This window comes from Choloepus didactylus, chromosome 13 (genome assembly GCF_015220235.1).
Source record: "Choloepus didactylus isolate mChoDid1 chromosome 13, mChoDid1.pri, whole genome shotgun sequence".
Lineage (NCBI taxonomy): Eukaryota > Metazoa > Chordata > Mammalia > Pilosa > Megalonychidae > Choloepus > Choloepus didactylus.
Window position 1 is genome coordinate 10,831,724 of NC_051319.1, and position 27,722 is coordinate 10,859,445.

The 27,722-nt window shown below is 37.0% G+C and overlaps 1 protein-coding gene across 1 annotated transcript in view; it reads right to left on the bottom strand.

The window, feature by feature from the left end:
• Positions 1 to 27,722, bottom strand: part of ANKRD31 (ankyrin repeat domain 31) — a 247,134-nt gene that overhangs the window by 111,440 nt on the left and 107,972 nt on the right. Inside the window, 6 exon segments of the mRNA XM_037801810.1 lie at positions 4,857 to 4,999; positions 5,890 to 6,027; positions 10,319 to 10,489; positions 11,028 to 12,534; positions 13,494 to 13,546; positions 22,452 to 22,596. Coding sequence (XP_037657738.1) covers positions 4,857 to 4,999; positions 5,890 to 6,027; positions 10,319 to 10,489; positions 11,028 to 12,534; positions 13,494 to 13,546; positions 22,452 to 22,596 — 2,157 coding nt within the window.

The following is a 27,722-nucleotide window of genomic DNA, read 5'->3' on the forward strand; positions in this document are numbered from 1 at the left end:
GGGGTATATGGGAAAAAATGTACCTATTGCAAACTATGGAAGAAAGTTAATAATATTTTAATATCCTTTCATCAACAGTAACAAATGTACCACACCAATACTATGGGTCAATATGGGGAGGGGGGTTAGAGGTATGCGAGGATTTGGGCTCTTTTTAAATTTTCTTTCTTTTCTGGAGGAATGAAATGTTCTATAATTGATCATGGGGATGTATGCACACGATGTGATAATATTGTGAGCCAATGATTATATACTTCAGATAGTTTGTATGGTATGTGCATATATCTCAATAAAATTGCATTAAAAAAATCTAACCAAGGATGTAAAGAACGTGTACACAAAACCTACAAAATATTGCTAAAATAAATCACGGAAGATCTAAATAAATGGAAGGACATTTTGTGTTCATGGAATGTAAGATTAAATATCATTAAGATATCAATCCAACCCAATGCAATCCTAATCAAAATTCCAATAACCTTCTTTGTAGAAATGGAAACACCAATCATCAAATTTATGTTGAAGAGTACAGGGCCCCAAATAGCTAAAGCCAACTTGAAAAAGAAGAATGAAGTTGGAGGACTCACAAGTCACAGTAATCGAAACAGCATGGTACCGGCACAAGGACAGACATATCGACCAATGGAAAACAATTCAGAGCTCAGAATTCAACTCTCACATTTATGGCCAACTAATTGTTGTCAAGGTGGCAAAGACCATGCAGTTGGGAAAGAACAGTCTCTTCAATAAACGGTGCTGGGAAAACTGGATCTCCTTTTTTTTTAAAAAAAAAAAAAAAAGAGGAGGAGGACCCCTATCTCATACCACATATAAAAATCAATTCAAAATGGATCAAAGATCTAAATATATTAGCTAGAACTATCAAATTCCTAGAAGAAAATATAGGGAAGCATCTCCAGGACTTTGTGTCAGGCAGGCAATGGTTTCTTATACTTTATACCCAAAGCACAAGCAACAAAAGAAAAAAATAGATAAATGGGACCCCATCAAAATAAAAAATTCTGTGCCTTAAAGGATTTTATCATGAAAGTAAAATGACAACCTACACAATGGGAGAAAATATTTGGAAACCACATATCTGATATAGGTTTAATATCCAGAATATATAAAGAAATCCTTCAATTCAACAACAAAAAGACAAAAAACCATATTAAAAAAAAAATGGGTTGATGACAAAACCTCAAGGGCAATATACTGAGTGAAATAAGCCAGACACATAAGGACAATTATGGCAGGGTCTCACTGATAGGAATTAATTATAATATGTAAACTCATAGACATGAAATATAAGGTACCAAGATATAGGACGAGGTTTAAGAATGGGGAGTGGTTGCTTAGTATGAGCAGAATGTTCAACTAGGATGAACTTAAATGTTTGGAAATGAACAGGGGTGTTGGTAGCAAGATGTGAGAATAACTAACAGTGCTGAATGGTGTGTGAATGAGGTGGAAAAGGGAAGCTCAGAGTCATATATGTCACCAGAAGGAAAGTTGGAGGTCAAAAGATGGGAATGTATAAAACTGAATCCTATGGTGGGCAATGCCCATGATCAACTGTACAAATACTAGAAATCGCTTCTATGAACCAGAACAAATGTATGACAATACAATTAGAAGTTAATAATAGAGGGGCATATAGGAAAGAAATATATACCTATTACAAACTATATAATACAGTTAGTAGTATTTCAACATTTTTTTCATAAACAGTAACAAATGTACTATATCAATACTAGGAGTCAACAATTGAGGGGGGTTGGTTAGGGATAGGGGAGGATTCAAAGTTTCCTTTTCTTTTTTTCTTCTTTCATCTTTCACTTTATTTCTTGTCTGGAGTAATGAAAAGTTTCTAAAAATAGAACAAAAATTAAGTGTGATGGATGCACAGCTGTATGAGGGTACCCGGGGCAAGTGACTGTACACTTTGGATCTTTGGATAATTGTATGGTATCTGAACAATCTCAATAAAAATGAAAAAATATATACATACATAAATTAAAAAAAAAAAAAGACAAAAAACCCAGTTACAAAATGGGTAGAAGACTTGAACAGATATCTTTCCAAGGAAGATATATGAATGGCCAGAAAGCACATGCAAAGATGCTAAACATCATTAGCCATCAAGGAAATGGAAATAAAACCTCAAATGACTTACCATTTCACACCCATTAGAATGGCTGCTATCATAAAAATGGAAAATAACAAGTGTTAGGATGTGGAGAAATAGGAACACTCATTTTTTCATTGCTGGTGGCAATGTAAAATAGTGAAGTTGTCGTGGAAGACAGTCTGGTGGTTCCCCAGAAAGCTAAACACAGAACTATCATATGATCTGGCAACTTCACTACTTAGTATATACTCAAATAATTGACTGCAGGGACTCAAACAGGTATTTGCACACCAATGTTATAGCGGCATTATTCACAATTGCCAAAAGATGGAAGCAACCCAAGTGTCAATCAACCAACGAATGGTAAATAAAATGTTGTATATACATACAACAGAATATTATTCAGCTGTAAAAAGGAATGAAGTCCTGATACATAACGATGAACCTTGAAGACATCATGTTGAGTGAAATAAGACAGGAACAAAAGGACAAACATTGTATGATCTCACTGATTTGAAATAATTAGAGTAAGTAAACCCATAGAGTCAGAATCTAAAATATAGGTTACTAGGGGACAGGGTGAGGATATTGAATGGGAAGTTAAGGCTTAAAATGTATAGGGTTCCTATTTGGAATGATGGAAATGTTTTGTTAATGAATGGTGGTGATTGTAGCACACCATTGTGAATGCAATTAACAACACTAAAATATATATGTGAATATGATTAAAAGGTGACCTATTAGATTTATATATGGTAACAGAATAAAAATTTAAAAAAAATCCATGGAGCTACAGTACACAAACAGTGGACTCTAAGTTAAACCATGGTGTTTAGTTAATAACACAATTATAAAAATGTGTTATCAACAATTGTAACAAATGTTCCAAACCAATGCAAGGTGTTAGTGGTGGGGTAGTGTATGGGAATCCTGTATTTTATGCATGATTGTCTATAAACCTAAACTTCTTTAATAAAGAAAAACATTAATAACTCTGTTCCTTCACATGAGTACCTTTAAGCTGAAAATAGTGGGAATATACCTCCACAAAAGCTTTAATTAAAAATCACCAGACACTTCTTGATCTTGGGGCTTACCCTTATAAAAGCTGTTATTGTAAAGGAGAAGCTAAGCCTACTTATACCTGTGCCTAAGAGTCACCCCCAGAGAACCTCTTTTGTTGTTTAGACATGGTCTCTACAAGCCAATTTGGCAGGTGGACTTACTGTCCTCCCCCCTAAGTGGGACATGACTCCCAGAGGTGTAAATCTCCCTGGCAACATGGGACATGACTCCCAGGGATGAGTCTGGACCCCAGCATTGTGGGATTGAGAAAACATTCTTGACCAAATGGGGGAAGAGAAATGAAACAAAGTAAAATTTCAGGGGCTGAGAGATTTCAAATGGAGTCAAGAGGTCATTCTGGAGGTTATTCTTACGCATTACATAGATATTGCTTTTTAGTTTTTAGTGTACTAGAATAGCTAGAAGGAAAAACCTGAAATTGTTGAATTGCAACCGAGTAGCCTTGTTTCTTGAAGATAAGTGTATGAGTATATAGCTTATATGGTGTGACCATGTGATTTAGAAAACCTTGTGGCTCACATTCCCTTTATCCAGTGTATAGACAGATGAGTAGAAAAATGAGGACAAAAAAGTAAATGAATAATCGGGGGGGGCGGGATGGGTTGTTTTGGGTATACTTTTGGGTGTTTTTTTTACTTTTATTTTTATTCTTATTTTTATTTTTTTTGTAGTAATAAAAATGTTCATTGAATGTGGTAATGAATGCACAACTATATGATGATACTGTGAACAACTGATTGTACACATTAGATGATTGTATGGTATGTGACTATATCTAAAAAAAATTGCAAAAAAAAAAAACCAGGCTCTTAAATTACACACACACACACACACACACACACACATATAGATACACATATATATGTATACACAGAGAGAGAGAGAGAGAGGTGTTAGTAGTGAGAGATCCAAGGAGTTTTATGTATGAACTCTGTTTTGGTTGCTACTGTTGCTGGGTACTTAACCATATTTTCAAAAGCAATTTATTTTTCCTGAAGTTTTGTACCTTTCTATTGATAACAATAAAAGTTTTCCCAAGATTTGTCAAACAGAAAGGTGAGTTTAAAAATCCAAATGGTTTTAAGGTCTAGATTTGAAATTCAGTGTCACTGAAATAATGATCCCAATAATCTTCTCTTGAGATATTTTTATGATGGCTGCCTGATGAAGAAGAACAAAGAAAAAAAGATAACAAAATCCCCAGGAAACAGGCAACCTGATTTTTTTTTCCATTTCTTGAAAACTCCAAACCCAATGAGCAATTTTTGGTTAAAAATATAAAAAAGTCCAACTGTTAGTTTTATCATCGCTATAATTAGGCTCTTTTGTGACCAACAGCAAAACATTTTAGACAATTTAAAATGGAATGTATTAGATTTACAGCCTGGGTTTACTTTGAGCATTTTTCATTTTATTTCTACTTAACATGAATTATGTGATGAAGAGGCAAAGGGAAAATGATTCTTTAAGAAATATATTGTTTTTCCAATCCATACACAATACCTTATCTTCACATGTAATTTCAAGCAAGTTTTTAAAATCATTTAAGGAATCACTTTAGTTCTCAGTTAAAAATATCATTTCCTTCATTCCCTTCCCTAAGAAAAAGTAATAGGAAATAATCTGATGAGTACAATACCTTTAAATGATTGTTTGCAACAGCATCGTGTAAGGGCAGAATTCCATCTAGATTTTCACTATTAACATGAGCACCAGCTTTTAATAACTCTACAAGTATATCATTATATCCCTCACTAGATGCCTCATGAAGTGGTGTCCAACCTGAAAAAAGGAATAATAAAAATAAGACTAGTTTCTGCTTGCCAATCTGCATTCACATAGTATCTTTATGGCTGTTTCTTTGCCTTAATGGAATTAATATCTATGTTGATTCACAGATACAAACACACACATACACAAGTTACTAGACCAGAAATAGTTTTGAAAAATAATACCTTAAAAATTTGTTTTGTTTTTTAAAACAAATTTATATCATCACAAATATTTGTTGATACAAGCACCAGAGACTCACAGAATGCAAAATAAACAAAGGGGCTAGAGTAAATATTAATCATGTCAATTTGTTTTAATACAGATATTAAATGAGTAAGATCATCTGACATTTATATTTACATCTTTGTACTTGTCACATTTGTTTTTAAAATGAGTTGACTCAATTGACTTTTGAGTTTTTCCTTCTGAAATTCTTCACACAAACAAAATATTAGAAGATCAACTAAAAGAATGGAAGCTTAGATTGAAAATAAGGGAAGGGAGTGAAAAGGAATCATATAAAGAGAGGAGGAAAAAGAAGAGGGGATAGGAAATGTGGAAGTGTTTGCTTTCCCTCCAAAGCTAGGAAATGGAATTAAGGATTTCAAGGAAAGAGTGTAAATAAAAATCCTCTTACTCTCTATTCTGTGTAACCCCTCCCGATGCTCCCAAATGTATGTAAACAACTGTTCCAAAAAAGAAAGTTATTTCAGCAGTTGATAGGACACCAAAATAAATCTCACTATTCAACTAAATAATATTATATTATGAAAAAGACTATTCAAATAAAAGTTAGCAGTTCTATATCAGCCAGGGTCAAAATTGGGGAGGATAAGGATGAAATGCATATTTTGGTGAGTTCAAATTATAAAGAAAATTAAAATTAAAAGTACCCAAACCTGCATTATCTTTTAGATTCACATCTGCTCCGGATTCTATTAGAACTTTCACCAGAGACAAATTTCCTCTTCTGGTGGCCAAATGAAGCTGGCTTTCTCCTTTCATATTCCTCTTATTGATCCCAGCTGTTTTCATTTCTGTAAATTTGTCAGGCAAAACTGAGGTTTCTTTTCTGCCAAATGCTGATTATTATAAATGATCCTAGCAAATACATAAGAACTTCCACAAAAGTTCTATGCACTACATAGAAACATACATCAAATAATATTATTATTACTGCTATTATTTTAAAGTATATCTTGTAAAGAAATCATAAAGCATATAAGCACATTACTTTGTATTTATCCTAGAAGATGATTGCTCAGTCTATCATGCTTGATTGAAACTGATAAATTCACTTCAGTTCTACACTTGTCCTCACTCTCAAGTAGTCCTTTTAAGCAATAGATAAAATTTTTTTCAAATTGTGATGTTTATATATAAATATTCTTTCTATAGCTATTCTCTGCCTCAACGGGTATGTTTCTGATCACATGTGGTGCAAGTACTATAGCCTTTTAGGTTTTCTATTTTTCTTTCACAAAAAATGCAGTGCGGTATGACTGTCCAAAGAATTTTTTTAAATCTTCTTTCTTGCAATGCAAGGTAAAGAGATTTAAGTTGGAGCTAAAAGTAGTGGACTGCTCACATTGTGGACCTTCCCCATTTCCTCTAAAATCATGCTAAAATGATAGTAAATGATTTTTTTTAAGTATCATATAAAGAAAACAGAAGAGGAAACAATAGAGAACAAAAGACTTCAACAAATTTTGTGAAACTGAGAAGTGCACTGACAGAGAAGTAACTGACTTGGCAGAGTGGGGAATGCTCCAGTCCAAGTGCCTGCAAAGGGAACGAGAGAGGAAGAGAGCGAGCCAATCTGAACCCAGGCACCCAGCATTTGGGGATATCAAGTACCACAGCAGGCAGCATGTGTGGATTAAGGCTGGAAACAGGGAGATTAATTGAAAGTTTAAATACAGAAAAGTTGGGACTCCAAGCTCCCTGTCCTCAAAGTGTGGTTTCAGACTAGCAGGTCAGTATCACCTGGGAAACTTGTCAGAAAAGCAAATTCTCCAGTCCATTCCAAGCCTACCACAAAGGCAGACTCTAAGATGGCTTCTGATGATCCTTGTCTCCTATTATTTATAGCCCTGTGTAATTCTCTCCTTTTGAGTAACTTGCTTCTACCCAATAGAATACTTGAATATAGAGGGAATTGCACTTTCCTGAATAGGTTACAAGTGATGGTAACTTCTTACTTACTTCTTACTAGCAGACTCTATTGCCTTCTCAGCTCGCAAGTTTTGATGAAGCAAATGACTGTCAGTGAAGCCTATGTGGTAGGAAATTAAGGACAGCCACTGCTCAATAGCCAGGTGGGAACTAAGGCCCTCAGTCTGACAAACTTCCAGGAACTGAATTCTATGAACAACCACATGAACCTTGAAGTGGGGCTCCTTCTCTTGTTGAGCCTTCAGGTGGGACCCCAGTCCTGGCCAAGACCTTAATTGCAGCCTGTGAAGATCCTAAGTAGAGGACCTACCTAAGCCATGTCCAACTGGACCTACAGAAACTGTGAGAAAATGCATAGTGTTTTAAACATGCATGGCAATTTGTTATACAGCAATAGATAACTAATACATCTAACTGAATAAGATACTCTGAGGGTGGAGTCCAGCAATATGTGTTTTAACAAGCCTTCCAGGTAATTCTGATGCAAGCTAAAGTTTGGAAACCACAGCATTAAACCATGGGACACTTCCCATGGCCCATTCCCTAAATGCTAGCAACCAGTCATATAATTTCAGGGTAAGAGTTTCAAAGATTAGAGGATTATTCTCTTTAAAAATGGATTCTTTAGTTATATCAATCACAGGGAAGACTGATAGCTTCCTATCTTCCGTTGACATCCAAACAAAAATATATTTAGAAAATTGCACTCAGAAATTCTTTATTGGAAGAATAATAACATATATATTATATATGTAATAAATATATAAGATATATAGATAGATAGACAGGAATATATTTAAAAATTCTAAAATATCTAGGAAGGCAGGCCTGAAGATTGCACATTTGAAATGAAAAATCTCTCCCCAAAATTCTTATTGTGGATGGTATAAATCCTCTCACCTTGTTCCTGGTGCATATGTAGCAAAGATGGCAGACAAGTGATAAAGACTTTGGGGCAAAAACTCAAAAACTACTCAGTGTTATGATCATAATTTCTACAGCATTTAACAGAAAATACAGCATTTAACTGAAAATTTATGATAAAACCTGGTAGAAACTTGAAAGGAAACAAGTAGCTCTCATACTAAACTTCTTCATAAGGTAACACTAAAGTTTGGAATCTGGTGTTGCTATTAAGTAGTATGACACTATTCAGAAATAGATTTCTCTTCTTTTGCATGTGACCTGTTTTTTTCTTCTCTGGAAGCTTTGGGATCTTCTCTTTATCCCTGTTCTGAAATTTCACAGTGATATGCTTTGTTCATTGTACTGGACCCTTTCAATATGGAAAATCCTGTCCTTTATTTGGGAAAATTTCTCGTAGTATTTCTTTGGTGATTCATCTCTTGTTTTCACTGTTCTCTCTGCATATCCTGGAGTAATTTTCTAATTTTCTTGTCTTTTTTCTCCTATTGTTTAGTTATTTCTTTTTTTGCCCATTGCAGGGACTTGTAAAGCTTTACTTTTTAATCTTGCTGCAGATATCTACCTATATATGTGTCTTTTAAATTTCTGCTATTATATTTTTAATATCTAAGAGCTCTGTGTTGTTGATCTCTGTTCCTTCTTTTCTATACCATTTTTTTCAAGTTTTAGATTTTGTTTTCTAATTCTTACATTGTTTGTTTCCTCTGGGTTCCTTTGGTTTTTTAGTTTGCTTTGATGTATCTTTCATATTGGCACTTTCCTCAAATGCTTGCTGATCTTTGGCCATCTGTTCATGTTTAAATGAGAGAAATAAAATTCTGAATGGAAATCTGTGTGTGTGTGTGTTGAGGGGGGGAGTGAAAGAAGAGTGGCAGAGCTCAGAACCTGGTTGACTTCACTGTTGAGTGATCAGGAGGTAAGCAAGCCTTTGTGTTAAGGAATCCCCAGATATCCATATCTGGAATTCTTTTCTCTGGGGCAGTTCTATTTCTTTATTAGTTCAATCAAACAAATATTTATTCAAGTACCGTTCTCTAGAGAAACAGATGAAAAGATACTGTTTGTGCTTCAGAGGTTTAAGCAATTACATTAGAATGTTAAAGATTAGATGCTGCTAGAGAGATGTAATGGTTTTCTGTGGCTGCCATAACAAATAATCACAAACTGGGTGACTTAAAACAACAGAATTTTATTCTCTCATGATTCCGGAGACCAGAAGTCCAAAATCAAGGAGTCAGCAAGGCCACGCTCCCTTTGGAAACTCTAGAGGAGAATCTTTTCTTTCCTCTTCCAGCTTCTGGCGGCTGCTGGCATTCTTTGGCTTCCTTGGCTTATGGCCACATTACCCTACTCTGCATCCATCTTCACGTTACCTTCTCTCCTATATGTCTCAAATCTCCCTCTCCCTTTCTCTTGAAAGAATATTAGTCCTTAGGTTTAGGGCCAACCAGATAATTCAAGATGGTCTCCTCAACTCAAGATTCTTAACTGAATCTGCAAAGACCCTTTTTCCAAATAAAGTAACATTCACAAACTCCAGAGATTAGGATGTGGACATAACCTTTTTGGGGACAACCATTCAGCCCACTACAGGAGGTTTGTACAAGAAGGGCTTCAGTTTACATAACAGGGGGACATTAGGGGAAGGTTCACAGAGAATGCCTAATCCAGTGACCTCCTCTCCTACCTCTTACTAGACAGTAGATAAATCAGCTTTTCACTGCTTAATATTTAACCTGAAATGGTCTAGCCTATTTTTCATCAAAGAACAAGCTCCAAGAACCATCAAAGGATAGTTAGCTAGTCCAATTGCCAAACAACACACAGCTCATTCATTCATTTAACACAAAGAAATTACTGAACAGCTTCTTTAATTTCCTTATGTTAAAAAGAGCTCAGTGGAAGTTTTTTAGAGCTCTGATACAGTTGACCCATGCTGCCCCCCACCCAATATTCCTGCTGCCTCTGCTGTTTATCTTCCCTCCTCTAAAAAACAAATTACAAGTCATAGGAGGAAATATGACAAGAATATATCTGAAGACTAGTGGATTCTCAAGTAGTGCCTTATAGTAAAAGTATCCAACAAATATAACTGAAATAATCTTATAACTTAGTGAATGACTAAAAAGAAACAGTGTATCTGAAAGTTTAGAAACTGCCTCAAGTAGAGTGGATGGCTGTATTTGATAGTGTAAACTTTCACCCATACAATTATAGAATACAAACCTTGGCTGTAGGTAGCTTTTGAGGAATTTTGTCTTTTTCTGAAATTCTTTACTTCTTTGTGTTCTTGGATATTACTAGGCTTTTGAATTTCTGAATCATTTTCTCCTTTTTCCCCCTCAAAATCCCTTATAGTGCTTTCATCTCTATTGATATTACTATAGAATTCTTCATCTGAAAAACAAACATTCTGTAATATCAGTATTGTAATTCTTTTTACTGACTACATGACTAGAAAAAAACTCATACTTCTTAGTTTCTGTTACAAGCTGGACTTTTTTTTTTTTTTTTTAATGGAATGGAAGCCCCTTAAAGATGTTCTTAGACAGCATACATAGCAAACAAAGTTTACTGGTTGCAATTCTGATGAGGATATGGTGAATAGTCGAAATCAATGGGGCTGACAATATCCTGCTGTGAAAATATTGTTTCCTGATACTAAATAAATATTATATTAAAAAGAAACATAAAAATGGATAGAAATACTATTTGCTAATTTCTTTCAGTACCAATTTAACAACCATCTTCGATAATAGCAGTTTGACCTTCAAAGTAAACACTATCAGTAGGCTTAGCAGCATCCCTTAATCAGGGCCCATGTGTCCTCACTCTTCTAAGTTTGAACATATCTTGAGTGGAATTCAGTTGTAAATTTCTATAAGATAAGTAAATTTACAAGAAATGTTTACAAGTTGAGTGATACTACTAATACCTCGTTTGGGAGAAATTTCCTTCTCTCTTTGACTAAGTTGTGAGATGTTGATCAATTCTTCATGCATATTGTCAGAGGAATGTGAATTTGTGTTATGCATGGTCTCACTCTCTGGAAGGTCCTGACTCCTTTTATCAACTTCAGTTGTTTCTGTTACTTGAGAACGAACAACTGTGGATAAAGGCCCACTTGAATAACTTGTTTTTTGACAATTATCATTGTAATTCCTTTCAGTGTCTTGTTTCTCATTCACCTTTTCTATAATATGTGTATCTGTTTGATTCATTAAAGGAGTTGGTGCTCTGGGGCTATAATCCTGGGGCCTTTTGAATAGCTCCATGTGACTAGTCAACTTTGAAATGTCATGTGTTGAAAGTGTTCTTGTACAATCCAGGGAAGTTTGTTCAGGATTGCCATGTGAATGATCAAAAGAAGTTCCATATATATATTGCTCATAATTTGCAACATGTTCAGAAATGACAATATTATCTGAATCAGAAAAATTAACAGCTTCCTGTGGTAGAAGTATGGTACAGCTGCCTGTTTTTATCTCATTTTCCTTTGGAAAATGTTTGGAAGGTAAAAATTGTTGAAAACTCATTTCTCCTTTATCTGTTAAGTTCTCTTCACAAGTGTAGTGGTTTTTACAATCTGCAGAACCTATCACCTTTTTAGATGTTTCAGTCTCCTCAGAGGTAGAGCAATCACCACCATCATCGTCATTAAAATTTCCCTTTATAACGGATGGGAAAGAATCTTCCCATTTATTAAGGCTCTCATCTTTTTGACTGGAGTTACTATTTTCATGAGATTTATAAGGACTAATATGCTGTTCTTCATCAGCGTGAGGCTGCTGGTCGGCAGTAAGAAGTGGTAACTTGATTTCTTTCTGTAAAGAAAGTCCAGAGGAAGAAACAGTTCGGTCAATGGAGTCTAATTCTAAGAATTGTACTTCTAGACCATCTGATAAATTCAGGCTCTGGGTACATGTTTCTTTGGAATATGAACAAGCCTTGATATTGTTACCTAATTCATTTTTCAAGCTTGGCCAAGCTGGGCTGGAAGGTTTATAAGACTCTTCTGGAAGGTCACCTTGAATTTTGAGAATATGCTGCTGATGAGTAACCACTTCTTTTATTCTTTTGGAAGAAGAGACAGATACTGACTTTCTTAGACTGCAGTTTCCATCATCCACATGAGTCCCTTTATGTTGTGTGCTTCTTCTTCCTTTTTCCTTAGACACATTTGTGCTGGGATCTCTGAAATTATGGAGATTGTTCTTTCTGGGTTCTTTAGTGTATATTTGGTCAAGAATTGATTCCTTATGCTGGGATTTAACAGAGTTTGTGTTTTTGGCATCTTTTTGGTAATCTTCACATGTATCTTCTTTATTTATCAATAAACTGTCTTTGCTTCTTTCATCAACTTTTTCATGTTCTGGCTTCTGTGTATTGGAATTTTCATCACAAACACAATAAATGTGACTTTTAGAACTGAATTTTGGTTTCTATAGAAACAAAAAATATAGTTAGCTTTTATTTTCAGCTATAATTCTACCCTCAATTCATTCTTATCCATCATTGATAAGTCTGATTATTGTTCCATTCAATTTTATAATTTGATTTAACCACAGGACTTCTGGGGTATGATCCAGCCTGATATTTCAGAAAAGCAGACTAATAAGAAAGGCAAAATGTAACAGACTCAGACTCCATGTGTACTAATCATTATTTTCTGGTGTACATTTTAATTCCTTTTTGCCAGTATTGTAACAGTATTGGTATTACTAAACAATAAAAAGTATGATCTACTTAATTTTTATAGGCTTATTAAACTAACCAGGTCAAGTCTCCTTATAAGGGAAACTTTATGAAAGTATTTTGGAAACATTCCCCTCTCCCAATTTTACATAACTAGAGCTAGGATTAGGAGAGTTTCTTTTTCTGGTATCTGTGAGAGATTATAGGTAGGTCAGGGGAAGAAGGGATTTGAAAACAAGAAGACAGATATGCTCCAAAGTTGGTCTGTATGGAAATATTATAGTGGGCTGCTAAGATTAAACTAGGGACACTGCTTCCTCTCACTCACCACAACTCAAGCAGCAAATGAAGATGAACTACCCACCATGTAAACTTTAAAGGATGGACTGACACCTTTGGCTTTCATACTGTGCCTAGGCCAAAGGAAATTCGTTATAGTTGATAAATTCCATGGCTCCATGATGATGAGACAAAGGAAATAGCTACCACTACATTAGTGTGCCCAGATATGCTGTATTTATTCAATTGCTTCCCAAACTAGCAGCCCAGAACTTCTGATTCCCAGGTAATTATTCTGAAGTGTCGTAAGAGCTTAGGTGAAGTCAATGTTCCGACTAATGCTTCAGTAGTCTTTCTTTTCTAACTGATGAGCTATAAAATACCAGCAGGTGCAATCCTATAAAAATATTAATATATATAGATATACCTTGTGCTGGTGTGCATCCTCTTCATCTAATGGGTTAGTGCTATTTCTTTGAGCTATAAACAAAAATAGAAAATCAAAGCAGACAGCCTCCAGTAGTTAGATTCTAGACTTCTAAAACTCATGCATCCTTTGCAATAAGAAAACCAACCAGAACAAGAAAAATTATGCAAACATTTTATATTAAAATTGGCAAATATAATATACCTATAATTTGGAATTTCCACATTTATTAGAAACTAAATACTAACACAAGAGAACTGAAAACGTTTCCATAGGAAAAGCAAAATAGACTTTACAAACAATAAGCAATACTAAAATGGGCATTGAACTGCATATTCTGTATTTTCCCCACATACTTGCCCTCTTCCTTGAGTAAATTATTCAGCTATCTGCAAGCTACTTTTATAAGGCAAAAAATTCTTTCATAATTAATTGGATTATTGTTTCCAAATATGTCTGCTTAATAAATTCCTTGCTTAAATGCTGCATGCTCTTAAAAGCAAAACATACATGCATGGCAAAGCCAATTATCTTGTGAATGTGTAGGGAGAAAAAGAAAGTTTGAAAAGAGGGTTGCCAGGTTGATAATAAAAGTAAAGTACTTTAGTGTCTCTGTCATTGTCTGCTTTAAATACTGAAGGTGGAATTACAGTTGCTTATATATGCACTTGGCCCCAAAAGATAAATCCCTAGAAAGAGTGCCTTGCACATAGGAGGTATTCAACCAATATTTGATAGAGGAATAAATGAATGAACATCTTAGATGTGACACTTAAAAGAGTACAAAAAATTCTCTAAGTGTATTATGAGTTAGAATGTAAAGACTTTAGCAAAGATGTAATTGGGAAAGAGAATAATTTATTTTTTGTGAATAATTTTCCTGATAGCAATGAGATTACCATAAGCAAAATGAGGTCTATCATTCATACTCACACATTCATATGGACTAAGATAATGTAGGAAAGCCATCATAGTAAATATACTATGGTCCTAGAGTAGTTACTTTTCAGGTGAGGGAAAGGACACAGAATGTCCTTCTATCAAGCAAAGGGACTGGGAGCACAGTTTCTGGAGTCTCACTTCTTAGTTTCTGTCTTGACTCATCTGCTGGTAGATCAGTGACCTTGGCCAAGTTTCTTAATGTCTCTGCCTCAGCTCCACAAAATGAAGCTATTAATAGTGTCTACTGTGTAGAACTGTTGTAAAGATTAAATGAGAACATCTATGTAAAGAGTTTAAAGGAGTCCCTGTCATGTAGAAAATGCCCCATTATTGTTGTTAATATTATTTTACAAGAGCATAAAAGACCCTGTGCCTTCTTTGATTTTTAAAAGAACAGAAAAACAATGTTTTCCAGGAACCACCCTGTTGAACATGGTTCCTAAGAGAATCTGGAAACAAGAAGAGGGGCTTTTAATTTCTTCTCAGTTTTAAGACTGTACATTCCATAGTACAATTTTTCATATAGCTTGAGATGTAAACATGACTGTTTGATAATCTATTTCAATGTGCTTTTATAGATCTGACCTTGACACCTTGATAAGGGAGGTAATTTTCTGCTCTAAAGAATGTTTAATTAGTTGCCTGTTGGTGGCCTATAATTATCAAATAAATTCTTTCTTCAAAATAAAAGTTGGGAGGAGAATGTTTTGATCCAGGTTTTAATCCTTAGTCAATGGCATTTGAAAAATTACATTTCTTGACTCTAGCAAGTAAGTGATTTATAAAATAAGTGGTTAAAAAATAATAAAATGGATCCAAAAGCCATAAAGGAAAATTAATCTTATGAACCTATATCATCAGATTGCTATACTGCAGCTAACTTACAATAAAAGAGATCTCCAACAACAGTTAGAAGAACTGTCATATCAAACAGAACCCAGTTTTTGAGAAAGGGATGTACTTTAAATTTCATTTAAAACTATTTAGATCAGAAAAAGATCTTTCCTAACAGATATGAAATTAAGCAGCTCTAGACAACCTACTAGACCAGAACCCCTTAGGTTAATGTTGATATATATATATATAACATCTGTGCTGTTATCCCTTGGACATGAAAGAACCTAAGTCAGGTGTCCCTTTTATGTATTCTTTCAGTGCTTTCAGCATTTCTTTACTCGTCATAGAATTGTTAACTATCTCTGTTTCTTAGTCATTGTATCATTAGGCTCTAGTACTATACAGTGCTTAACACATAAAAGACCCTGAACGAACAAATGAATGTAGCACCACAGAGAACAGATGAATACCGATGGAGGAGGGTATAGCAGACATCTGTTGTTTTGCCTGCCCAGCACTCATTCTGATCGGCAGCTCTCTAAAGAGAGGGTCTGTTGGTTCCTGCTACCTAGATTCCTGGAGCTGCTTTCACTACTGACCTTCCAAAGGCTTGGATCTTCAGCTTTTCTTTCGATTTTTGAGCTGTCCTGCCAAGAAACTCTCTTTTCTGCCAAAGGCGAGTGCTTGCCACCAAAGAACTCTTAACTGCTACAGATGGCATAGCTATTTTATTTGTCTGTAGAGAGACTCAGAGCTTTAGTAGAGTATTGGCTTAGACTGCCAGCTTAAGTTTACTTCTTATTGGAGATAATTCCAGGGCTTGTAGGGAGGCCCACTTACCTTAGGTCTAGAAGTCTCAGACTAAACTTTTCAGTGCACAAACGGAAATCCAAGTAGCAGAAGCCTCCTTAGTTACAGATAATATTTAAAAAGGCTTTGGGGGAAAATACCTCCTGGAGAAAATTTTATTAAAATACAGTTTAATAAAAGTGAATGAAACACACACACCTCTTGAATGGAAAGTATTTTGTTTGTTTTAGAGTACTGACACACTCATTTATTCAACAAATATTTACTGAATGCCTACTATGTACCAGACACTTTAGTATTCATCAATAAACAAAACAAAGATCCTTTCCTTCAAGTAGCTTACATTCTGATGGGGGGAGACAGAAAATAAAAAATAATAAGTAAATTATCTAATATGTTAGGTGATAAGTTCTAAGGAAAAAGGATAAGTACAGCAAGGTAAAAGGGACTGGAGTGAGTAAGATGCTTTTACAAATATGTCCATAAATTCTGTGATACTTCCCCCTTTCAAGAGGTGGAGCTTAATTTTGCTCCCCTTGAGTGTAGCCAGATGTAGTGACTCACTTCTAACAAATGGTATATCACTTCTGAGATTGGGTGAATACATCCAAGCATTTTCTCTTGGGCATATTCTCTCTCAGATCACTTGCAGTGAAGGAAGCCAGCTGCCATACTGTCAACAGCCCTACAGAGAGTCCTATGTGGTGATTAACTGAAGCCTCCAGCTGACAACCAGTAAGAAACTGAGGCCTGTCAACAATTTTGTGAATGAGCTTGAACGTGGATTTTCCTTCCCTAGTCTAGCCTTGACATGATTGCAGCTCTCACCAATATCTTGACTGTAACTTTGTGAGAGCAACTGATCCAGAACAACTCAGATAAACTGCTCCCAGATTCTTGACCCTCAGAAACTGTGGGAGGTAATTAACATTTGTTGGTTTAAGATGCCAACTTCTGGTGTAATTTTTACACAGCAATAGATAAGTACGATGGTGAGGGTGGGAAGAGGGCAAGCTGCAGTATTAAATAGGGTGGTCAGGATAGACATTGTTGAGAAGGTGACATTAGAACTAAGACTTCAAGGAGGTGAGGAACAGCAGGGAGAAGACTATGACTGAAATTAAGTAATGGAGGTAGACAGTACTGGTCAAAGAGGTTAACTGGTAGGGTGACCAGCTAATAAAGAACTTGTAGGCCATTGTGAGGATACTGGCTTTTCTCCTAGAAAACAATGGAGAGTGTGCCAGTTTAAATGTATTGTGTCTCCCAAAACACTATTATTTTTGATGCAGCCTTGTGTGGGTGGATGTATTAGTGTCGAATAGATTGTAATTCTTTGAGTGTTTCCATGGAGATGCGACCTGCCCAACTGTAGGTGATAACTCTGGATGATTTCCATGGAGGTGTGGCCCTGCCTATTCAGCATGGGCCTTGATTAGTTTACTAGAGCACTATATAAGCTCAGACAGAAGGAGTGAGCTTGCACAGCCAAGGGGGACACTTTGAAGAATGCACGGAAGCTTAGAGGGTAGCTGCAGATGAGAGAGTTTGAAGATGGCCGTTGAAACCAGACTCTTGCTCCGGAGAAGCTAAGAGAGGACGCCCCAAGAGCAACCGAGAGTGACATTTTGAAGAGGAGCTGCGGCCTAGAGAGGAATGTCCTGGGAGAAAGCCATTTTGAAACCAGAACTTGGAGCAGACGCCAGCCACGTGCCTTCTCAGCTAACAGAGGTTTTCCGGATGCCATTGGCCATCCTCCAGTGAAGGTACCTGATTGTTGATGTGTAACCTTGGACTCTTTATGGCCTTAAGACTGTAACTGTGTAACCAAATAAACCTGCTTTATAAAAGCCAATCCATTTCTGGTGTTTTGCATTCCAGCAGCATTAGCAAACTAGAACAGAGAGTTATTGCAAGGTTTTAAGTAGAGAAATATTGTGATCATACAAAAAACCTAACAGATACATTATGGTAGGTATAAAAAAATATACCATCTCAACAAAAAAGGATTAACAACTCAATTAAAAAATGGGCAAAGGACTTAAATAGACATTTCTCCAAAGATATTCAAATAGCCAAGAAGCACATGGAAAGATGCTCAACATCATTAGCCAACAGAGAAATACAAATTGAAGCTACAAGATAATAACTTTACATCCAATAGAACAGCAATTAAAAAAAACAGAAAATAGCAAGTGTTAGTGAGCTTGTAAAGAGATAGGAACTCTCATACATTATTGGTTGGAATGTAAAATGGTACAGCCACTGTGGAAAATAATGTGGCACTTCCTCAGAAAGTTAAGTGCAGAATTACCATATGTCCCAGCAATCCCAATTCTAGTCATATACCCAAAAGAGCTGAAAGCAGGAACTTGAACAGATATCTGCATACCAATATCAATATTCATAGCAGCATTAGTCACAATTGCTAAAAGGTGAAAACAACACAAGTGGCCATCAACAAATGAGAAGATATACAAATGTATTATATACATACTATGGAATATTGAGCTATAAAAAGGATGTAGTTCTGATACATGCTACAAAATGGATGAACATTGAAGATACCATATTAAGTGAAATAAGCCAGACACAGAAGGACAAATATTGTATTATCTAACTTACAAGAAATAATTAGAATATGGAAATTCATAGTCAGAAACCCAATCAAGATGGTGGAGTGAGAAACTTCAGGATTCCATCCCCCAACAGAAGTTTTGAACAACCAGTAAAAATGGGCTCAAAGATCCGTAAAACAGTTAAAGGATTGCAGTAACAGGACAAGCGCCCAATCAAAACAGAGGCAACTTAAAAGCAGTAGGATCTCCTGGTGCCCTGACGGGCCCTTCTCCCATCCCCTTACTGGTTCCATGTGGAACTGACTCACACTCCCAGTGAAAACCATAGTCTGCTTCAGGAGGGAGCAGAGTAACTCATGCACATACTGGGAGCATGTATGTCTGGCCCAATCTGTCTGGTGGCAGCCTAAAAGACTAAACTAGGACACTCATCCCAGGCTTGCCACCCCAGAACTTGCCCTGCATGTAGCAGGCAGTTCAAAGATCTCTCCTACAGAATGCTATGGGAGAATAGTCAAGTCACGGCTGCCTGGTACAAGGGATGGTTTGCTGTCGGACATACAGTGTGGTACCTTGAACCATGAGGAAACTGTTTTGTAGGAAAAAGGAGACATTTGTATCTGTGTAAACAAGGGAATTCCTAGGTTCATAAGTATATGCCAAAGACAAGATAAATGCCCAAAAGCATCAGGGAAGCCCCTACACTTCAGCCTGGAGTTATTCTCTAAACTCATTGTATGAAAAGCTCTGAAGGAGAGCACTGCAAAGACCAGGAAATGTTTCTTTCCTTTTTTTTTTTTTTTTTGGTTGGCTTCTGGCATTCAAGGAAAGCTGTCATAACATCAGCTAGATTTACAAGTTTATTAAATAGATATCTCAGAGTCTACAGTCCCATGATAACACATTAAAATACCAAAATGTCCAGGTTTAAACAAGTGATTACAAAACACTCAGAAAAGAGAAAGCAATGGCCCAGGCAAAGGAGAAGATTTAAAGCATTAGAAACCATCAGTAAAGAGGACCACACCTAGGACATACTAGACAAAAACTTTAAAACATGGCCCTAATGTGATCAAAGAGCTAAAAGAAAACATGGATAAGGAACCAAAGGAAATCAGGAAAATGACAGATGAACACAAAGAGAATACCAATAGAGAGAAATTATGAGTAGGAACCAAACAGAGCTAAAGACTACAGTATCAGAAATTAAAAATTCTCAAGGGGTTCAACAGCAGATTGGAGCTAGTGGAAGAAAGAACCAGTGAATTTGAAGATAAGACTACTGAAATCATCCAGTCTGAGCAGCAGAAAGAAGAAAGAATGAAGAAAAGTGTACAGAGCTTGAGGAACCTGTGGGACACAATCAAGTGTACCAATATATACACTGAGAGAGTCCCAGAAGGAGAAAGAGGGAAAGGGGCAGAGAGAACATACAAAGAAATAATGGCTGAAAACTTCCCAAATTTAATGAAAGACATGAAAACAGGCATACCTCATTTTATTGTGCTCTGCTTTATTGTGCTTTGCAGATACTGTTTTTTTTACAAATTGAAGGTTTGTGGCAATCCTGCATTGAAACATTTCAGCACCACAGCACCACATTTCCAATAGCTGAGCAAGTCTATCAGCTCCATATTTCCAATAGCACATGCTAACTTTGTGACTCTGTGCCACATTTTGATTAAGGCATGCACATTGTTCTTTTAGACATGATGCTATTACACACTTAAAAAACTACAGTACAGTGTAAATGCAGCTCATGACTTGCTTTATTGCAATATTCGCTTTATTGTGGAGGTCTGGAACCAAACCTGCACTATCTCTGAGGTATGCCTGGACACCCATCCAAGATACTCAATGAACTCCAAACAGGATAAACCCAAATAGACCCATGACATAGCATATTATAATCAGACTGTCGAATGCCAAAGAAAGAGAATTCTGAAAGTCACAAGAGAGAAGGAACATGCTATATACAAGGGAGACTCAGTAAGATTAATTGCAGATCTCTCATTGGAAACCATGGAGGCAAGAAGGTAGTGGATGAAATAGTTAAAACTTAAGCCCCATGATAACTACAAAGAAAATACTGGAGAATACGCAAGCTCATAGGGACAGAAAGTAGAGTACAAGTTGTCAGGAGTGTGGCAAGGGAAATGGGGAGTTCATGCATAATGGATGTAGGGGTTCTGTCTGGGGAGATGGGAAAATTTTAGCAGTGGAAGATGGGGAGGGTATCACAATACTGTGAATGTGGTTAATCCCTTTGAATGGTATGCTTCGGAGAGGTTGAGATGGGAAAGTTTATGTTGTATATATGTTCCCACAATTAAAAGCAGAAGAAATAATGAGACAATGACAGTTAAATACAATTCATGTACGTGGAAAAGATCTAATAAGGCAGAAGAAATAGCTTAAAAGGATATTATTGCAACATATGAAAAAATTGGAATATAGACTGTAAGCTTTGTACCAATGTAAAATTTCTTGAACCTCATAACTGCATGTAAGGTAGTTACATAAGTGAATATCGTTGTTCTTAGAAAATGTACATGACAGTATTAAGTATTTGAGGAGCAGGATGTATACAACCTACACAAGTGTTCAGAAAATGGATTGATAAATAGATAGAAAGAAAAAGATAGATAGATAGATGGGTAGATATATTGATAGATGGATTGACAGAATGTTAAAGTTGGTGACTCTGGGTATCTGGGAGGATAGAGGTAAGTTGAACTCTATATGGGGTTTGTATTATTTTTCTCTGTCTTACAATTTGAAAGTATTTCAAAATAAAAAGTTAAAAAAAAAATCACAGTCAGGAATTAGAATACAGGTCACCAGGATAGGGATGGGGATTAGAAAAGGGGAGTTAATGCCTAATTGGTGCAGAATTTCTGTTTGGGGTGATGAAAAAGTTTTCAAAAGGATGGTGGTAATGGTAGCATGGCATTGTGAATGTAATTAACACCACTGAATTGTATATTTGAAAGTGGTTATAACACAAAATTGTAGGTTGTATATATGTCACCAGAATAAAAGCCAAAAAATAAAAAACCATGGAACTATAAAACATACAGAACCTTAATTTAAACTGTGGACTGTAATTAACAACATAATTATAATAATATTGGTTCATCAACTGTAAAAAAGGTAGTACACTAATGAAAATGTTATAATAGGGAAAATTATTGGGGGGGCACTGGGGGTGATACGGGAACACTGTACTTTTTGCATGATTTTTCTGTAAACCTACAATTGCTCTAATAAATAAAGAAAAGTAGAATATACCACGTATTTTAATCATTTTTATATAATCTTTTTATTGACAACTGCTGATCAAATCCTTTTGTACTTCAATTTAATAGAGTAAAGGATGGGACGGCCAAGTTTAGCCATTAGAAAAGATTCTTAGGGGATAGTAATAAAGAATCCTAGCCATAGTCATTGAAAATGATGCAACCAAGTATAATTTATATCACATCATATTATTCAGTCAAAGGACTATGGGGAAAAAAACAGAACTTCATGTTTCTTAATTGTTTGCAATGTACAACCAAAGGAAAAGTACAGTTGGTATTACCATTCTTTGTTCTTTTAGATTCCTTTCATTATGTGCATCTGCAAACAAGTCAGTGTGCTTTATTAACAGCATGGTCCAAGGACACCACTAGTTGGATTTTCTCAAAACTTATGAGGCAAAATCATTTCATAACTATAACTCTAAGTTCAATTTCTGTAACTCTCTACCAACATGATCAACAGATATAACACAGTAGTTTAACCTTACCCGATATAAGACGTTTATGATGTTTAGGAACGAACTTCTCAAGGAGACGCTTCATATGTGGATCCTTGGCCTCATCCAAAGCACACTTTCCATCGTCATTTCTTAATAATGGATCTGCTCCATTCAAGAGAAGCAACTCTGCCACCTAGAGGAGGATTGTTCATGTAAGGAAGCTCAGCCACAGAGTATATTATTATAAATATGGGCTAACATACAACTCTAGGTAACATCAAATATTTCAACATTAAAGAGTTTGGATTCACCTATAACATATTTGCCCAATAAAAAAATTAATGCGGGTGCTAGTGATTCATGTGTGTTTTTTTTTTTTTTTCATTTTTTTTCTTTATTAGAGAAGTTGTGGGTTTCATAAGTTTTTAAAATTCAAATTTATTCTTGGAAGGAAGGAAGCAAGCAAGCAAAGAAGGAAAGAAGGAAGGAAGAGAGGGAGGGGAAAAAGAAAAAAAAAAGTGGGTGAAATGGAGCAGGCAGATATACCCAGGTTTAGGACTGGTTTCTATAGCAGTAAATGTAATTTTAGCAGGTTTCAGGACACAGTTACAGCTTCTATCTATACCTATATTGTTACTGCTCCTCCTCAAACTCTTAGGGAGAAGCTGGTCAATTCTTTATCTGTTACTAGTGTTACAAGTAATCTTCTACGAAGCTCTTCCTGACCCCTGTTCCCTGACTGCCCCAGAAAAACAGAACTTCCCCCATCCTTTCATGTACATATTTTATCATACTGCCCAATATACTCCATACCATACTTATTTCTTATATTTCTGCCCCACCTACATATTCAAAGTTTATTGAGGGTGGAACTATGTTTTTAAATTAATTTATTACTTTGGAATAGGCAATTAATGAATATGATTCAAAATTCAAAAGGCTCAAAAGAGTGTACAGTGAAAAACAAATTTCCCTCCTCTGCCCCTGTCCTCCAGCTAATTCTTCTTTCCCACATCAGCCTGTTTTCAGTAACCTCTGAATTTTTCCTTAGTCTAGCACATGGTATGTACATACCGATATATATTTTTCTCTTATACAAATTAATCATGTACTATACACATTCCTCTGTAGCTTATTTTCATTTTTTCCCTTAATGAGAGAACTTAAACATTGTTCATATCAATGTAGATTGAAATTTCTCATTCTTTTTATCAGTTGAATAGTCTGCTACACAAATGTAATGATCTACTTAACTAGTACCCCACTGATGAATATTTAAGTCGTTTCCAAGATTTTGCCACATATGTATGTTTTAACTGTCTTTATATTCCTAATGTCTAATTAAGTGTCTGGCACAGAATAAATGATCAGTAAATATTGTTTAATAAAAGAATGAATATACAACAGGGAGGATGTGGGGTATGGGCTTTAAGAAACATGACACTAAAAGAAGCCTAAATTTCCATTTTAACATATGGAATGAGGAGGGGGATCTGAATTTCTGTAAATTGTATGGATATAAAAATTAAAGATATTTACAGATTTCCTTTCCTGATGAAGCATTCTAGCCTGCTAAAATAGTCTGAATCCTTTTCTTTTACCTTTGATGTTAGTCTTCGAAGTTTTATGCCATTTACAAATATGACAGGCATCCTTTTCCCACATTCCCATAATAATAAAAATAATTATAATAAAATTTACACTACTTCAGCCTTTTCAAGCCTTTTAAGACAATATGTAACTTCTGGGAAGATGGTGGAGTAGGTGAGGCAGAACAGACTTCTCCTCTGTGAAAATAACTACAAAAGGGCTGGAGGACACCAGGGACCGCAGTTTCAGGGTACAACTGGCCATAGAGTGTCCCCACAGTACGTGGAGGGGACACCGACAAAAACGGAGGAGTGGTGGTGGCAGCAGGGATGCAGTGAGTGTGTTCTCATTGGATGGCCTCCTGGACAGGAGGAGCAAAACCATTGCCAGGCAAGGGAGTGAGCAGTAGCTCTCCACTCCGTGCACCTACCTTGCCAGTCTGGTTGGGGGGTAATCTTCCACAGTCAGACAGCAGGGAGCTCCCATGAGGGAACCCGGCAGGCAGCGTTTGCTCTCTCCCCTCATAGAAGTCTGGGGACGGGGGTGCAACAGAGAGAAGCGGGAGAAGGAGAGGCACAAAACTGGCAATCAGGAGCCCCTCCCACACCCCAGAGACTCGTGGGTGCAAGGCAGTCAGAGAACCAGCAGGCAGGGCCTAAGTGCCATCTGTGGGGTGCCCTTGATCAGACTCCTAGCCAACCTGCTCAGGGTCTGCAACACAGCCCCAGGACAGGCATTTCCCAGTGCACAGGGACAACGGGTACACTGGTTCCCCACTCAGTTTGGACTCCACTGACTGCACAGGAGAAGTTTGGGGGAAGACCTACTTGAGAGGCCACCTGCCGGTAGATTAGGGAAACAGCACTCCAGCAAACTGTACCTCAAGAGCACTACCTGCTGGTAGGATTGGGAAACTGCACTCAAGCAAAACAAATTACACATAAATGCTGAAATAATTATGCACTTCCCAAAATACTCCTTTCAAGACAAGCAAATGCCCTGGAGCCAACAGAAAATTACAAAGCACTTGAAGGATCTAGAAGACATGGACAAGCCAAATGAACAAATTAAAAAGCTTCAAGGGACACAAAATTTGGAGAAATTAATTAAAGAACTACAAACAAATCTCCAAAAGAATTTCAGTGAGATGGCTAAAGACATAAAGGAAATCAAGAAGACACTATAGGAGCATAAAGAAGAATTTGAAAGAGTAAATTAAAAAATAGCAGACCTTATGGAAATAAAAGACACTGTGGGCGGGGCAAGATGGCAGACTGGTGAGCTGTATGTTTTAGTTACTCCTCCAGGAAAGTAGGTAGAAAGCCAGGAACTGTGTGGACTGGACACCACAGAGCAATCTGACTTTGGGCATACTTCATACAACAATCATGAAAATGTGGAACTGCTGAGATCAGCGAAATCTGTAAGTTTTTGCGGCCACGGGACCCACGCCCCACCCTGCCAGGCTCAGTCCCGTGAGAGGAGGGGCTGTCAGCTCCGGGAAGGAGAAGGGAGAACTGCAGTGGCAGCCCTTATCGGAAACTCATTCTACTGATTCAAACTCCAACCATAGATAGACTGAGACCAGACACCAGAGAATCTGAGAGCAGCCAGCCCAGCAGAGAGGAGACAGGCATAGAGAAAAAACAACACGAAAAACTCCAAAATAAAAGCGGAGGATTTTTGGAGTTCTGGTGAACACAGAAAGGGGAAGGGCCCTGAGGCGCATATGCAAATCCTGAAGAAAAGCTGATCTCTCTGCCCTGTGGACCTTTCCTTAATGGCCCTGGTTGCTTTGTCTCTTAGCATTTCAATAACCCATTAGATCTCTGAGGAGGGCCCGTTTTTTTTTTTTTTTTTTTTTTTAATCCTTTTTTCTTTTTCTAAAACAATTACTCTAAGAAGCCCAATACAGAAAGCTTCAAAGACTTGCTATTCGGGCAGGTCAAGTCAAGAGCAGAACTAGGAGAGCTCTGAGACAAAACGCAATAATCCAGTGGCTGAGAAAATTCACTAAACACCACAACTTCCCAAGAAAAGGGGGGTGTCCGCTCACAGCCATCAACCTGGTGGACAGGAAACACTCCTGCCCATCGCCAGCCCCATAGCCCAGAACTGCCCCAGACAACCCAGTGTGACGGAAGTGCTTCAAATAACAGGCACACACCACAAAACTGGGCGTGGACATTAGCCTTCCCTGCAACCTCAGCTGATTGTCCCAGAGTTGGGAAGGTAGAGCAGTGTGAATTAACAAAGCCCCATTCAGCCATCATTTCAGCAGACTGGGAGCCTCCCTACACAGCCCAGCAGCCCAGAACTGCCCTGGGGGGACGGCACTCACCCGTGACATAGCACAGTCATCCCTCAACAGAGGACCCGGGGTGCACGGCCTGGAAGAGGGGCCCACTTGCAAGTCTCAGGAGCCATACGCCAATACCAAGGACTTGTGGGTCAGTGGCAGAGACAAACTGTGGCAGGACTGAACTGAAGGATTAGACTATTGCAGCAGCTTTAAAACTCTAGGATCACCAGGGAGATTTGATTGTTAGAGCCACCCCCCCTCCCTGACTGCCCAGAAACACGCCCCATATACAGGGCAGGCAACACCAACTACACACGCAAGCTTGGTACACCAATTGGAACCCACAAGACTCACTCCCCCACTCACCAAAAAGCCTAAGCAGGGGAGAACTGGCTTGTGGAGAACAGGTGGCTCATGGACGCCACCTGCTGGTTAGTTAGAGAAAGTGTACTCCACGAAGCTGTAGATCTGATAAATTAGAGATAAGGACTTCAATTGGTCTACAAATCCTAAAAGAACCCTATCAAGTTCAGCAAATGCCACGAGGCCAAAAACAACAGAAAATTATAAAGCATATGAAAAAACCAGACGATATGGATAACCCAAGCCCAAGCACCCAAATCAAAAGACCAGAAGAGACACAGCACCTACAGCAGCTACTCAAAGAACTAAAGATGAACAATGAGACCATAGTATGGGAGATAAAGGAAATCAAGAAGACCCCAGAAGAGCATAAAGAAGACATTGCAAGACTAAATAAAAAAATGGATGATCTTATGGAAATTAAAGAAACTATTGACCAAATTAAAAAGATTCTGGACACTCATAGTACAAGACTAGAGGAAGTTGAACAACGAATCAGTGACCTCGAAGAGGACAGAATGGAAAATGAAAGCATAAAAGAAAGAATGGGGAAAAAAAATTGAAAAAATCGAAATGGACCTCAGGGATATGATAGATAATATGAAACGTCCAAATATAAGACTCATTGGTGTCCCAGAAGGGGAAGAAAAGGGTAAAGGTCTAGGAAGAGTATTCAAAGAAATTGTTGGGGAAAACGTCCCAAATCTTCTAAACAACATAAATACACAAATCATAAATGCTCAGCGAACTCCAAATAGAATAAATCCAAATAAACCCACTCCGAGACATATACTGATCACACTATCAAACACAGAAGAGAAGGAGCAAGTTCTGAAAGCAGCAAGAGAAAAGCAATTCAACACATACAAAGGAAACAGCATAAGACTAAGTAGTGACTACTCAGCAGCCACCATGGAGGCAAGAAGGCAGTGGCACGATATATTTAAAATTCTGAGTGAGAAAAATTTCCAGCCAAGAATACTTTATCCAGCAAAGCTCTCCTTCAAGTTTGAGGGAGAGCTTAAATTTTTCACAGAAAAACAAATGCTGAGAGAATTTGCTAA